The sequence below is a fragment of the Acanthochromis polyacanthus genome, chromosome 9 (genome assembly GCF_021347895.1).
Source record: "Acanthochromis polyacanthus isolate Apoly-LR-REF ecotype Palm Island chromosome 9, KAUST_Apoly_ChrSc, whole genome shotgun sequence".
Classification (NCBI taxonomy): Eukaryota; Metazoa; Chordata; class Actinopteri; family Pomacentridae; genus Acanthochromis; species Acanthochromis polyacanthus.
Window position 1 is genome coordinate 8,906,353 of NC_067121.1, and position 12,092 is coordinate 8,918,444.

At 41.6% G+C, this 12,092-nt stretch overlaps 1 protein-coding gene across 1 annotated transcript in view; it reads left to right on the forward strand.

Moving 5' to 3' along the window:
* The window catches only part of pard3ab (par-3 family cell polarity regulator alpha, b), a 335,934-nt gene that overhangs the window by 182,369 nt on the left and 141,473 nt on the right, over window positions 1-12,092 (forward strand). Inside the window, exons 10-12 of the mRNA XM_051953203.1 lie at window positions 789-928; window positions 1,967-2,095; window positions 4,848-4,883. Of these exons, the coding sequence (XP_051809163.1) occupies window positions 789-928; window positions 1,967-2,095; window positions 4,848-4,883 (305 nt within the window). The remainder of the gene's footprint in view (window positions 1-788; window positions 929-1,966; window positions 2,096-4,847; window positions 4,884-12,092) is intronic.

Here is a 12,092-nt window from a genome sequence, read left to right on the forward strand (position 1 = left end):
AGATGCTGAAACGAGGTTGTGCAACACGACAAATAAGATGCAATTTGGTCTCCAGACAGAGCAGTTCATCAATGGTATAAATCACATAGTTCCACTTAATGTACGCTAAAGGCAAACTTCTGCTGTTAGAAACACTGATGTCAAAGACTGATCAATGACATTAATAGTGAAGGCTGTAGCTCTGATTGCACTGTTTCTCTCCAGTGTTAAAGACGGTTTTCCAACATTGTGACATGTTACTGATTAATCACTGCAAATGTTTGGCTGCAATCAATCAGTCAGTTGCACGCTGAGCCAATTCAGACACATCTTGATGCACCTTATCTCGATGTGAGAGGAGTTAATTGATAATGGCTTAAACAACAGCCTCACTTATCGATGTTGAATAGATTTATTTGTTTTTAGACATTAGCAGACATACCCTTTATTTTAGGCAGGGTAGGCTACCTACACTATACACAATTCAGCAGGAAAAACCGGATATGACTGCTGTAATGAAAAAGTGAGGTACCAATTGAGTAGTAGAAGCAGCTTCCATTGAGTGGAAGTTTCTTCCTGAATATCATCTCTTTACTCCTAATCAAACAGCCCACTTCATTCCAGGTCTCTCTAAACACTGACCAGCATCATTGCCTTCTATGACATCAGATCAAGTGGAACAATGCCAGCTGAATATCAATGTAAGCTCAGTACCTTGAGCTGAAGGAGTGCAGCTGGAATCGAATTGCCTTTGCTTGTGCCTCAGGATAAAACTGGACTCCATATTTAGACCTTCTGTCCTCCCACAGGCCCTGAGGGACTCGGCTTCAGTATAACGTCACGAGATGTTCCCATCGGAGGTTCAGCACCCATCTATGTGAAGAATATTCTGCCTCGGGGAGCCGCCATCCAGGATGGACGCCTCAAGGCAGGAGACAGGTTGCTGGAGGTGAGAAATCAAAAGTGAAGTGACACTTAAGACAACAGTTTATTGCATTATTCGATGAAATCCTAGATGATATTTGGATTGTAAGATCTGGACAGTAGAGGTGCACCAGGTAAGAGTCATGGATTTGTTGCAACATTACACAAGCTCCAGTATGTACAATGTGTCAAAGTGTAAAGACTCCACAAATACAAATAGTTGTCTTCTGTCAAACCTGTCTGCCATATGTTGAATTTAAAGTGCAACCAATTCATTTCAGGTAGCTGTGTTCTCATGGAGATTGCAGCTCAAAGAACGTGTTTCCGTCCTTCATCTTGTGCAGCAGGAACGGAGCAGCTTTTGAAGTTGCGACATCCCACATTGTAAACCATTTGCATAAAGGATTACCCTGTGCAGCACTTAATTTATGGAGCTATTCCACAAAACTTTGAAACACTTTACCCTCATGTTTTTGTCAGGTTGTGTAAATTAGAGCTGTTCCAGTTGATCAGGTAATCAAATTAGGAAATGAACCACTTGCAACTTTGATATAAAAATGTCAAGATTTCCTGGCTTTCTCTGTTTTAAACACTACTTTGAGATTGTCTTGAATAGAACCCAGCCGCTGAGTCTGCTATAATGCCCAAACCTTAAAGAATTGTTAGTTATTGCTGCACACACACTGTTTCGTGGTAATCTGTGGCAACCTCCCAACTTAGCCGCTAGCTTTAGCCACTGTGAAAGCTGCTAGTGTCTCGATTTGTGGCGGTGCCTGGGCTTCTTGTGTAGTCTTTGCACGTTGTGTATTGACTAGCACGGCATGTCTGTCAGTTAAAAAAGAATGTTAAAGTTACTGAGACTTTAGAAAGATGTTATAGTGTTCAAGATTGGATTGCCACAGGCTCAGAGACACACCTCTTGGTGCTAGCCTTAGCCTAGCACAGACAGCAGAATACGTTCCACCAACAAGTGAATTACTGTTTTTTTTTTTCTTTAACAGGGAAACTAGGCATGCCTTAAGTTTGTCTAGAGCTGAACCCAGTTGCTGTGTCTTCTGTTCAGGTGAATGGAGTGGACCTGAATGGGCGGACCCAGGAAGAGGTGGTGTCTCTACTCAGGGCTACACCCATGGGTGGGGCCGTGGGTCTGCTGGTTCTACGCCAGGAGGAGGCCTTCCTCCCCCGAGAAGTGGTACGTCAGTCACTCTCCGTGCCTTCATCCTGTCAACATAATGGATTTCACATCACGCCATGCATATACAGTCCCATCTTCCTGCATGGACGAGTGTAGATTCTGGGTGTAAGCTAATACTTACATATGAGTGTGTGTCTGTTTGCGCTCCTGGCTGTCACAAGTGGCGTTAATCCCCACAGTGAGTGCCGTGTTGTCTTCTCATTTCCCAGCTAACACAACACGCTAGCCGAGCATGCAGATTGATTGTCCCGCTCTGTCGCTGCACTCCTCTCTATTATCAAGCTGTGGCCAGCCTCCGAGGGGAAACCTGTAGAGCTCAATCTTTTGTCTTTATCTCCTTCACCCTCTCCTTTCCTCTCGCTTTCACTTTGTCTCCAGCCTTTCTTCATCTGTCACCCTCCTCTCCTGCTCCTTTCATCCGCCACTTCCCTTTCATTCCCTCGCTACGATGGGTAACCTTCTGCCCGTCTCTGTATTTCCCGTTTCTGTCGCCGTGTTTTGCCTCCGAGGTGACTTGGTAGATTGATGGATGTGGGGATGAAGACACAGACGCAGGGCAGGTAGTAGGCAGAGAGTGAAAAACACACTTGGCTTGAATATCAATCGGGCTGCGTCCGTACGCGTTACGCTGCACAAACAGCCGCGCAAATCTTTGTGTGTGGCTTTCGGATGCTGCTGCCGCTCGCAACTTATGACTTCAATGATTCATGCAAACTGCTGCTAATTTAGTCGGTTTGCTACAACCGCTCGCTTTCTTCAAGGTCGTGTTTTTACATGATGCCAGATGTTACACTTAATTATCTTTGCGGAAAGGAAAGGTTTGAAGTGCTGCACGTCTGGAGTTACCTGAAAGTTGTTTGATTAAGAAGTGAGCTCATAATTGAAAACAAGGCAACACTGAGACTTTAAGTGGGTTTTTTTAATGTGAGGGAAGAGTGAACAGTGGAGCCTGTTGGCGAGCTTTAAATCATGCCAGTGTTTACTCCACTGCAGCAGTCAATGATTCTCTGCTATCTCTCTGGCTCCACTAGCTGGCTTAAACACACACCTTATTGAGTATTTCCTTGAGTTATGGCACCAAACTGCCTTGAATCCATCCTCTGTTGTCATAAAAACACTCTCTGCCTTTACTGTCAGAAGCCAACTGGGGCTATTAGAGGCACAAACAGCCATTCGCTAGCGTGTTGTGTCAATCAAATGCCTGATTGGTGACAATTATCACAGCAAAGGATGGAGATGAGGCTATTGGCTGGCTGTCGCTACGGGCGAAGGTGGATGAGAGGAACTGCCACGCTGGTCGATACTCATCTTTACATTAGAGCAAGGCGTTAAGTCCGGCTGACTCTGCGTCGTTGGTAGTTAGATGGCAGGATTTATTTGATCGGTGGTTATTAGCTGGAGAGGCTGGAGAGCCTGATGTGAAAGAGCTGAGATGGGACTTGAGGGAGATGAGGTCCAGTGCACAAAATGAGTCTCTTATCTGAAGCTCGACTACACACTTTCTCATTGATCTTAAAGCTCACGGAGGCTAAACAGCATCCCAGGTAAAATATATAACTGCAAAACAAAAACTATGTGACCAAATGAGCTAAAAAAGTATCAACTAAAGCTGGATTTAAAGAATGAACAGCCAATTTCCTTTGCACGTAGCACTTGCGAATTAAAAATGGCAGTTAATAAAGGTTCCATAAATTAAATCTAATGGAGAGTAATGAAAAATATAAAGCCAGCAGCTGTTGTACTAGTACTACAAATGCTACAGACATTAGCAGATATCAAGCAAGGGGCCTTAATCTTTAAGTTACTGAACAAGAAGGAAGGAAGAATATTTTATCACTCATGTGAAACTATATCAATCTGGCAAATAATGTACTGAAAATGAAACTGAGCTTTCTGCTGTAAAAGTAGATAAATAAGTTGTCAGTGTTGTTCAGGCTGCTGCTCTATTATTGCAGTAATTCTGCATAAAATCAGGTCAGTCAAAACTCAGAATGAGGGTTCTCTTTCACACTCATGTCTCTAATTGAATTCCAGTAACTTTTTTTTTTTTAGAGAATATTGTGCTTTAAATAAAAATTAAGCTAGTTTTCTTTTATACATAGCATTAAAATCAACAACTTTTGTGTAGCAATCACTACTCATCAAATGATCTATTTCTGAGAATCAGTGTTTAATGATCAGAAAGCAACCAACTCTATTTACTCATCAATGAGTATTAGACTAAACAGAACAGTGTGAATGATTTTTTTCAGAACTCATTCCATGAAGACCAACCTTTTGCTTGTAAAGATTATTGCTGTGAGACCATCAAGGCCACTTTCATCTTATGCAATCCCTTAGAATAAACTAGAATATCTCTCATCTGGTTTATGGAAGACACTGATTAGACTCCAAAAAAGTGTGAGGCGGAACAAAAATAGGATTTTGATAAGGTGTAGTCCGCAGGCGAAGCGACACCTTCACAGATTGAGACGTTTTGTCCCTGCAAGCTCTTTAGTTGTTTCTGAGCCACAGCTGATATTAAAAAGTCTGCGCTACCCGACAACAACTGCCAATCTGTCTGCTGAGATTCGTCATTTTCATATCCTGCATGCTCATTTATTCATCACACTGCGTTCATGTATCCTCAAGTTCCCTCCCCCCAGCTTCCACAGCTTTTGATCAAACTTTCAGTGTTTCTGTCAATAAATATTTTTGCTTGATTACTTTTGGTTCTTTTGTCCTTCCCCTTCCCTCCTCCATCCTTTAGAATGCTGAGCCCCAGATGCAATGCCCCAGAGATGTGGTAAGACTCCACCCCAACACTAGCCACGCTGCAAATATAAACCCACTTTCCAAATGCCGTCTCCTGCTTTCAGAGCTCCTTATTGAACCCTTTGCTTGGAAGTTATTCATTTCTGCTTGGAAAAACCCACTTCAGGTTATCGCCCAGCTGAGATAAAAACATTAGCTCATGCGTGCATCCAGGCTCCGCTGGCAAACCAGCTGGTTAATCAAAGTGCAAAGTCATATATAAGTGTTAGTCAGTGGTGCTAATTTTAATCTCCGTCCAGAGTTGCTCTAACAAATCACAATTTCATGGTTCATCAGTGTGGACTGTTGGGGCTACGCTGCAGTGTAATTTGCTCCATCTCACCCTCCTCAGAGCTGTATTTGTCAGTGAAGGTGGAAACACATGGGAGTTTGCTTTATTTGTTGGCTCTGGATAAGGTTGTCAGTCTGGCCTTCTTGCTGCAGACTCAGTCGAATATGTGAGGTGAATAACAAACAGTCTGCTAAGTTTGTGTTTCACATTATTAGGGGAAAATGCACACAGAGTTGACTGTGGATGTCACAGTGTCAAAAATAGAGTAGAAAGTCAAACATACATCTGCTGAATATCCCAAGTCTTAGCAGTAAAAGTACTTTTAATATCAGAATTGACCTTCTGTGAATAACCAGCTCTTATAAGGATGTACAGTAGCTCCAACTGTTACAGTATGGTCTCTATGGCCTGAGCGTTCACACATTACCCTAAAAGGTTCTCCATCGCAGCAGCTGTTAAAAGCTCATCCGTTTTTACTGCCGTTATTAAAAAGCTATTCAGATTTCCATAACTTTCCATTTACATGCCAAACTTGAGTCGTAATTTAACAACCGCAGACTTAACGTCTTCACATCTGGCCTTACGTTCAGGTTACATCTGGCAGGTAATTGGTTACGTTTTTTCACGTGGCGCATTAGAAGCGTAATTGGCCAGTTAATTTGATTGGCAGCCATACCTGCCGGCTACGCGGATGATCCTCGTCATGAAGACGCATTATGGCAGGACGCTGATGATTATTGCGACTGCAGCTGGTACGTTTCATACGCGCACACATGCTCAGCCGAGACGCCGTATATCACTCCATCAGCTTTAAAACAGAGAAGCACTACCTGGATGTGTTTGTCTCTCACTGCTGCCTCTTCAGTGAGAGCTGCTACCACTAGATGTCACATTATCAGCTGGTTTGGTGCAGTTTATCAATCCAAGGTAGACTTTAAAGGAAAGATTGCAAAGTTTTGAATGTTTTAATGGCTTTAGTTTTGTCTTAGAGTAGAGAGAAGAGAAGAGAATTTTTGCTTTGTCATTTTCTGTCTGTATTTCTGGGAACGTCATATCCAAAACAGGACCAGACATATTACAGAGTGCATCTTCCAGAATTTAGGAAAATAAATTAGAGTGTTTGATTTCTCTTCCATCCCTGAAACAAAATCAATGTGACCATATGGATGGGAGCCAGACAGATCGAGGAAATGCACCGTGGTCACGCTGTCTCCTCTCGCCCCCTTTTTGTCTCCTTTCCACTCCCTTTCTTTCCTGCCTTTCCAAACTCCAAACGCCCAGATGGGCCTTACCTCTCCTCAACCTTTCCCGGAACATCAACCGCCATAATGGATTCAGCGCCTCTCAGATGTTATCTGTTGTCAGGCGTCTCATTTTAAACCTCTTCCCTGGCAGAAACAACAACAACAGCAGTGGCACCGCTGTGAGGCTTTAGAGGCAAAATGGGCATCTAAAGAACCAGGCAGCCTTTAATGGACATGTATTCAAGTCATAGATGTCTTTCCAGTAGAGAAGATGATTATTTCATTATTATTCTCTTGATATTTTTCCATTAACCTACTAGTCTAAAAAGGCTGAGAAAGTGGTGAAAATTGCCAGTCATATAGAATTCTCATAACTTGAGGTGTTTGTTAGTTTTGTCCAACTGGAAATTCAAAGCATTTAATTTATATTGATATAAAACATAAAAGCTGCAAATTGTCAGTATGTAAGGCAGACTGCCTTAATGGAGCTCAAGTACATCTGTTGGTTTTGTTACCATCACAGTTTTATCCCGTCTATTTTGAACCTTTTTCTATGGTGCAATTAGTAATCTAAAAAAGCTGACAGAATGTAGTATGTAGACAGCTTTTAGAAGTGCAGCTTTGCCAGCTCTCCAGCTGGGGTTTTTGAGGTTGGCACGCCATGACTCATCCTGTGTGCGAGAGAGAGGGCTCTGTCGAGGGTTACGCAGCAGACAAAATGCAACTACTGAAGTGGAAAAAGCACTCACTTCTTGAAATCGGTCCAATGACCCAAAATTCACCCATGTTTTTATAGCAGTCCACTAGAGGCTGTCATTAGTCGTGTGACACTCGGGTTTGATGTATTTGACTTTCAAGCAGATGTGCGGCTAAAACTTTCTCTTGTTTCTGCACAGAAAAGCACATTTCCGCTTTTAAACAACAGCCAGTGGTTTGGAGGATTATGTCTTTATTTCAACTCCTCAGCCATGATATTTCCACTCATGACTCTATGTTTTTGCCCCCATCGTCCCCTCATTATGCGCATCCTTCATTGACCTACTGTCAGTAAGTTGGTCTCTATTTAAGGGTCTCCTGTGTCTAACCTGTTGACTTTGACTGCTTCCTTTAGCATCCAAGGCAGCCTGTGACAGCCGGGAAACCCCATTGGCTGATTGAGGTAACTGCTGCATGACATCACCGGCTTGGGCCATTACGCTCTATAGGGAAAAAGGCATCAAAGGCAAATGAGATACTTTGGGTGGCTGCACAAATAGACTGGGAGTCATTTAAGCAATCCATTGCTTTGCAAATGGTGTGTAAAAACAAAACACTTTGTTGGGTCTTCTCTGCCTCTTCCACAGCAGCTTTCACCCCGTCTTAGCTTCAATTCTCATTGTATCTCTCTCATGTCTGTCTTGGTTGCTGCTCTTCATTTCTTTATTTCACTCCATTCTTCTTCTTTTCTTCCCTCTCTTTCTCTCACTCACACTTTAGACACACTTTAAGACGCAAATCCTCTTCCCTGCACCTGGCCCCTACAATAGAAGTGATCAAAGGCATCCGTCTTTACATGCCTGCTCTGATAGTTCCATAATGGGCCCATAACGTGAACATTCAGCTCCATTGTTTACGCCATTAGTCACACAGGCTTATGGAAAATTACTGCAATGCTATATTGAAAAGCCATCAGCAGGAGCAGCCGTAATGCTGCAGCAACACCGTGCCAAGATGCTATCTATCACATGTGCGTGTTTCCTCTTCTCCCTGCACACAGAGCTGTTATGAAACAGTAATCCGTTAGCACGCTGTAGTGCAATGATGGAGGCTTTCTTGATTGCATGATATAGCATTCAGCATAGCAGGATATGAGTTGGCCTTTTTATGACACGGCATAAATATTATTGCGCAAAAAATGACAGCATTTCAGATCATCTTTTAATAACAGATTCATAGTTGTGGTCTTATTGTGTAGGAAGATCACTGCATAACATGTCAGGATGTGTTATTTTTTTAACTATAGCCCGCACTTATGACACATTAAAGCTGTTGCATTAATACAACATAATTTCATTTGCAGCTCAACATAACATAACAGGGTCAGCGTGTGAAGATTACTAGCTTAAATTTGCAAAACACAGTATTGTGAGCGCATGACACATCCAAGCTATTGTGCACTGCACCATGTTTTGACACAGCGTAACATATTGTAACTGGTGTCACAGTAGTTACAGCAAATAATGGAGCAGAAAGGTGTCAATTTATTTAACCGTGACATCATAATGACTAGATTTTACAAAAATGCCACATAATTACATGATGTACCAATGGACAGGGATTCTTCTGTGAGATTACATTTAAACGTCAATATAGAGGCACAATCCATGAGTTGGTTTGATGCTATGCGCACAATCTTAACTGCACAAGTGTAATAATCTTTGAGATCTTTAACGTACAGCAGTCAGTAGACACATCTGCTTTGTTTTTGAATATGAAAAATAAACTGTCGCTATGACGATGATTTATAATCCACCATTGGAAAGCACACCGCTATTAATCATTCGCTTTTAGTTTAATGTTAAAACTACAAAGTGGCATCGACTTGTCATAATTGCATCACATCTATAAATCAAAATTCAGTAAAAAGATGCGCAGTGATATTTCCAACTGGTGCAATGTGAAGCACAGTATTTTCCATTAGGTTGGCTATTTTTATTGGTGCAGTTTGTTGGCATCAACTGCAGCTGTTGGTGCAGTTGGTGTCAACATCTACAAGACCGTCAAACACAGAGTGCCAAAGACAAGTCTTCTTATTTAAAATGTAAACAGTAAGTGCACAACTTTCATATACAGCAAATAATCCATTAGAAATTATACCAGTATACTTAAGTCACTTAAAGCCTCTCACGTGGCATTGACTACACACGTGGACAAAATTGTTGGTACCCCTCAGTTAAAGAAGGAAAAACCCACAATTCTCACTGAAATCACTTGAAACTCACAAAAGTAACAATAAATAAAAATTTATTGAAAATTAAATAATCAAAAACAGCCATTACTTTTGAATTGTTGATTAACATAATTATTTAAAAAAACAAACTAATGAAACAGGCCTGGACAAAAATGATGGTACCTCTATAAAAGATTGAAAACTATTTGACCAGAGTGACATGATTAACTCAGGTGTGTCATTTAATTGACATCACAGGTGTTTCCAAACTCATAATCAGTCAGTCTGCCTATTTAAAGGGAGACAAGTAGTCACCCTGCTGTTTGGTGAAAAGGTGTGTACCACACTGAACATGGACAACAGAAAGCGAAGGAGAGAATTGTCCCAGGACATCCGAAAAAAAATTATAGACAAACATCTTAAAGGTAAAGGCTATAAGACCATCTCTAAACAGCTTGAAGTTCCTGTGACAACAGTGGCTCATATTATTCAGAAGTTCAAGACCCACGGGACAGTAGCCAACCTCCCTGGACGTGGCCGCAAGAGGAAAATTGATGACAAATTGAAGAGACGGATCGTTGGAATTGTATCCAAAGAGCCCAGAGCAACCGCCAAAGAAATTAAAGGTGAACTCCAAGGCCAAGGTACATCAGTGTCAGATCGCACCATTCGTCGTTGTTTGAGCCAAAGTGGACTTCATGGGAGACGACCAAGGAGGACACCACTGCTGAAAAAAACTCATAAAAAAGCGAGACTGGAATTTGCAAAAATGCATGTTGACAAGCCACAAAGCTTCTGGGAGAATGTCCTTTGGACAGATGAGACCAAACTGGAGCTTTTTGGTAAGGCACATCAACTCTATGTTCATAGACTGAAAAACCAAGCATACGAAGAAAAGAACACTGTCCCTACGGTGAAACATGGAGGAGGCTCAGTAATGTTTTGGGGCTGCTTTGCTGCATCTGGCACAGGGTGTCTTGAAAGTGTGCAAGGTACGATGAAATCTGAAGACTATCAAGGCATTCTGGAGAGAAATGTGCTGCCTAGTGTCAGAAAGCTTGGTCTCAGTCGCAGGTCATGGGTCTTCCAACAGGACAACGATCCAAAACACACAGCCAAAAACACCCAAGAATGGCTGAGAGAAAAGCGTTGGACTGTTCTAAAGTGGCCTTCTATGAGCCCAGATCTGAATCCCATTGAACATATGTGGAAGGAGCTGAAACATGCCATTTGGAGAAGACACCCATCAAACCTGAGACAACTGGAGCTGTTTGCTCATGAGGAGTGGGCCAAAACACCTGTTGACAGCTGCAGAACGCTCATTGACAAATACAGAAATCGTTTAATTGCAGTGATTGCCTCAAAAGGTTGTGCAACAAAATATTAAGTTATGGGTACCATCATTTTTGTCCAGCCCTATTTCATTAGTTTGTTTTTTAAAATAATTATGTTAATCAACAATTCAAAAGTGATGGCTGATTTTGATTATTTAATTTTCAATAAATTTTTATTTATTGTTACTTTTGTGAGTTTCAAGTGATTTCAGTGAGAATTGTGGGTTTTTCCTTCTTTAACTGAGGGGTACCAACAATTTTGTCCACGTGTGTATATCCCTAATAACTCATCTATTTATATCAAAGGTACATATTTAGAAGCCTTCACATGTATATAGATGTAACTCTGGAAGTAACTGATGCACCATATGGACAAACATATTTGGACGCACCTCTTAATTGAATTGAATTCAGTTGTTTAATTTCATTTCCATTGCCACAGGTGTATAAAATCTAGCCATGTAGTCTACATGCAGTCACACTACTCTGCTTTGTCGTAATAGTTTAAGGAAGGCAATTTTCTGTTCTAACATGGCGGCACACAAAGCAACATCCATAAAGACATGATCTGGTGAGTTCGGTGTGGAAGAACAGAACCCCGATCTCAACTCCATCCAGCACTTTTGGGATGAACTACAACAGATATTTCGAGTCAGACCTCCTAATCCCAACATCAGTGCCTGACCTCATATGTGAAAGGCACAACTTCCTACAGACACACCCAAAATCCTTTGAAATCCCTTCCTAGAAGCACAACAAACATGTAGTTGCAAAGGGACCAGCTCCATATTAGTGCATGTAGATGTAACGGCTAGGTGTCCAAATACTCTTGTCTATATAGTGCCGATTTATCTCTACACTGCTGTCTTTTCTAGAATGTGCAGATCTATGAAGCCTCTCTCTTCCTCCATCCCTCTTCACTCACAGCAGCTTGAGCACACCAGCTCACCTACAACTCTGCTCAGACACTTTAAACCTACTCTACTCTTGCTTAGCCATGTGTTCACTGCATATTTTGCACATGATATATACTCTAACATGTAAAAAACACCGTCTGGACATGTTACCATGGTAAAAACACTGCATTTTTACTAGTGGGGTCTTTAAAGTTTAGGTGCTGTTTTAGACTAAGATAATGGTTTTACAGAATGACTCACCAGTATCCAGGTTGCTTAAAATGCACTGTAATGACCAGACTAAAACTGTGTGTGTGCTTTTGTTAATGGGAAGGAATTTGGGGATCTTTGATGCTTTTACTTTGGTAAAGGAGCTAAATACCATCTACCACTACTGTATCCTTAGGTGCATGGCAGCTTAGTGTTTTTAGCAGCAATACAACAAGAAATCACTGCCTATCATTATTAGCACAATAGATGGGAGTAATGTTGGGGTAATTCAGCCA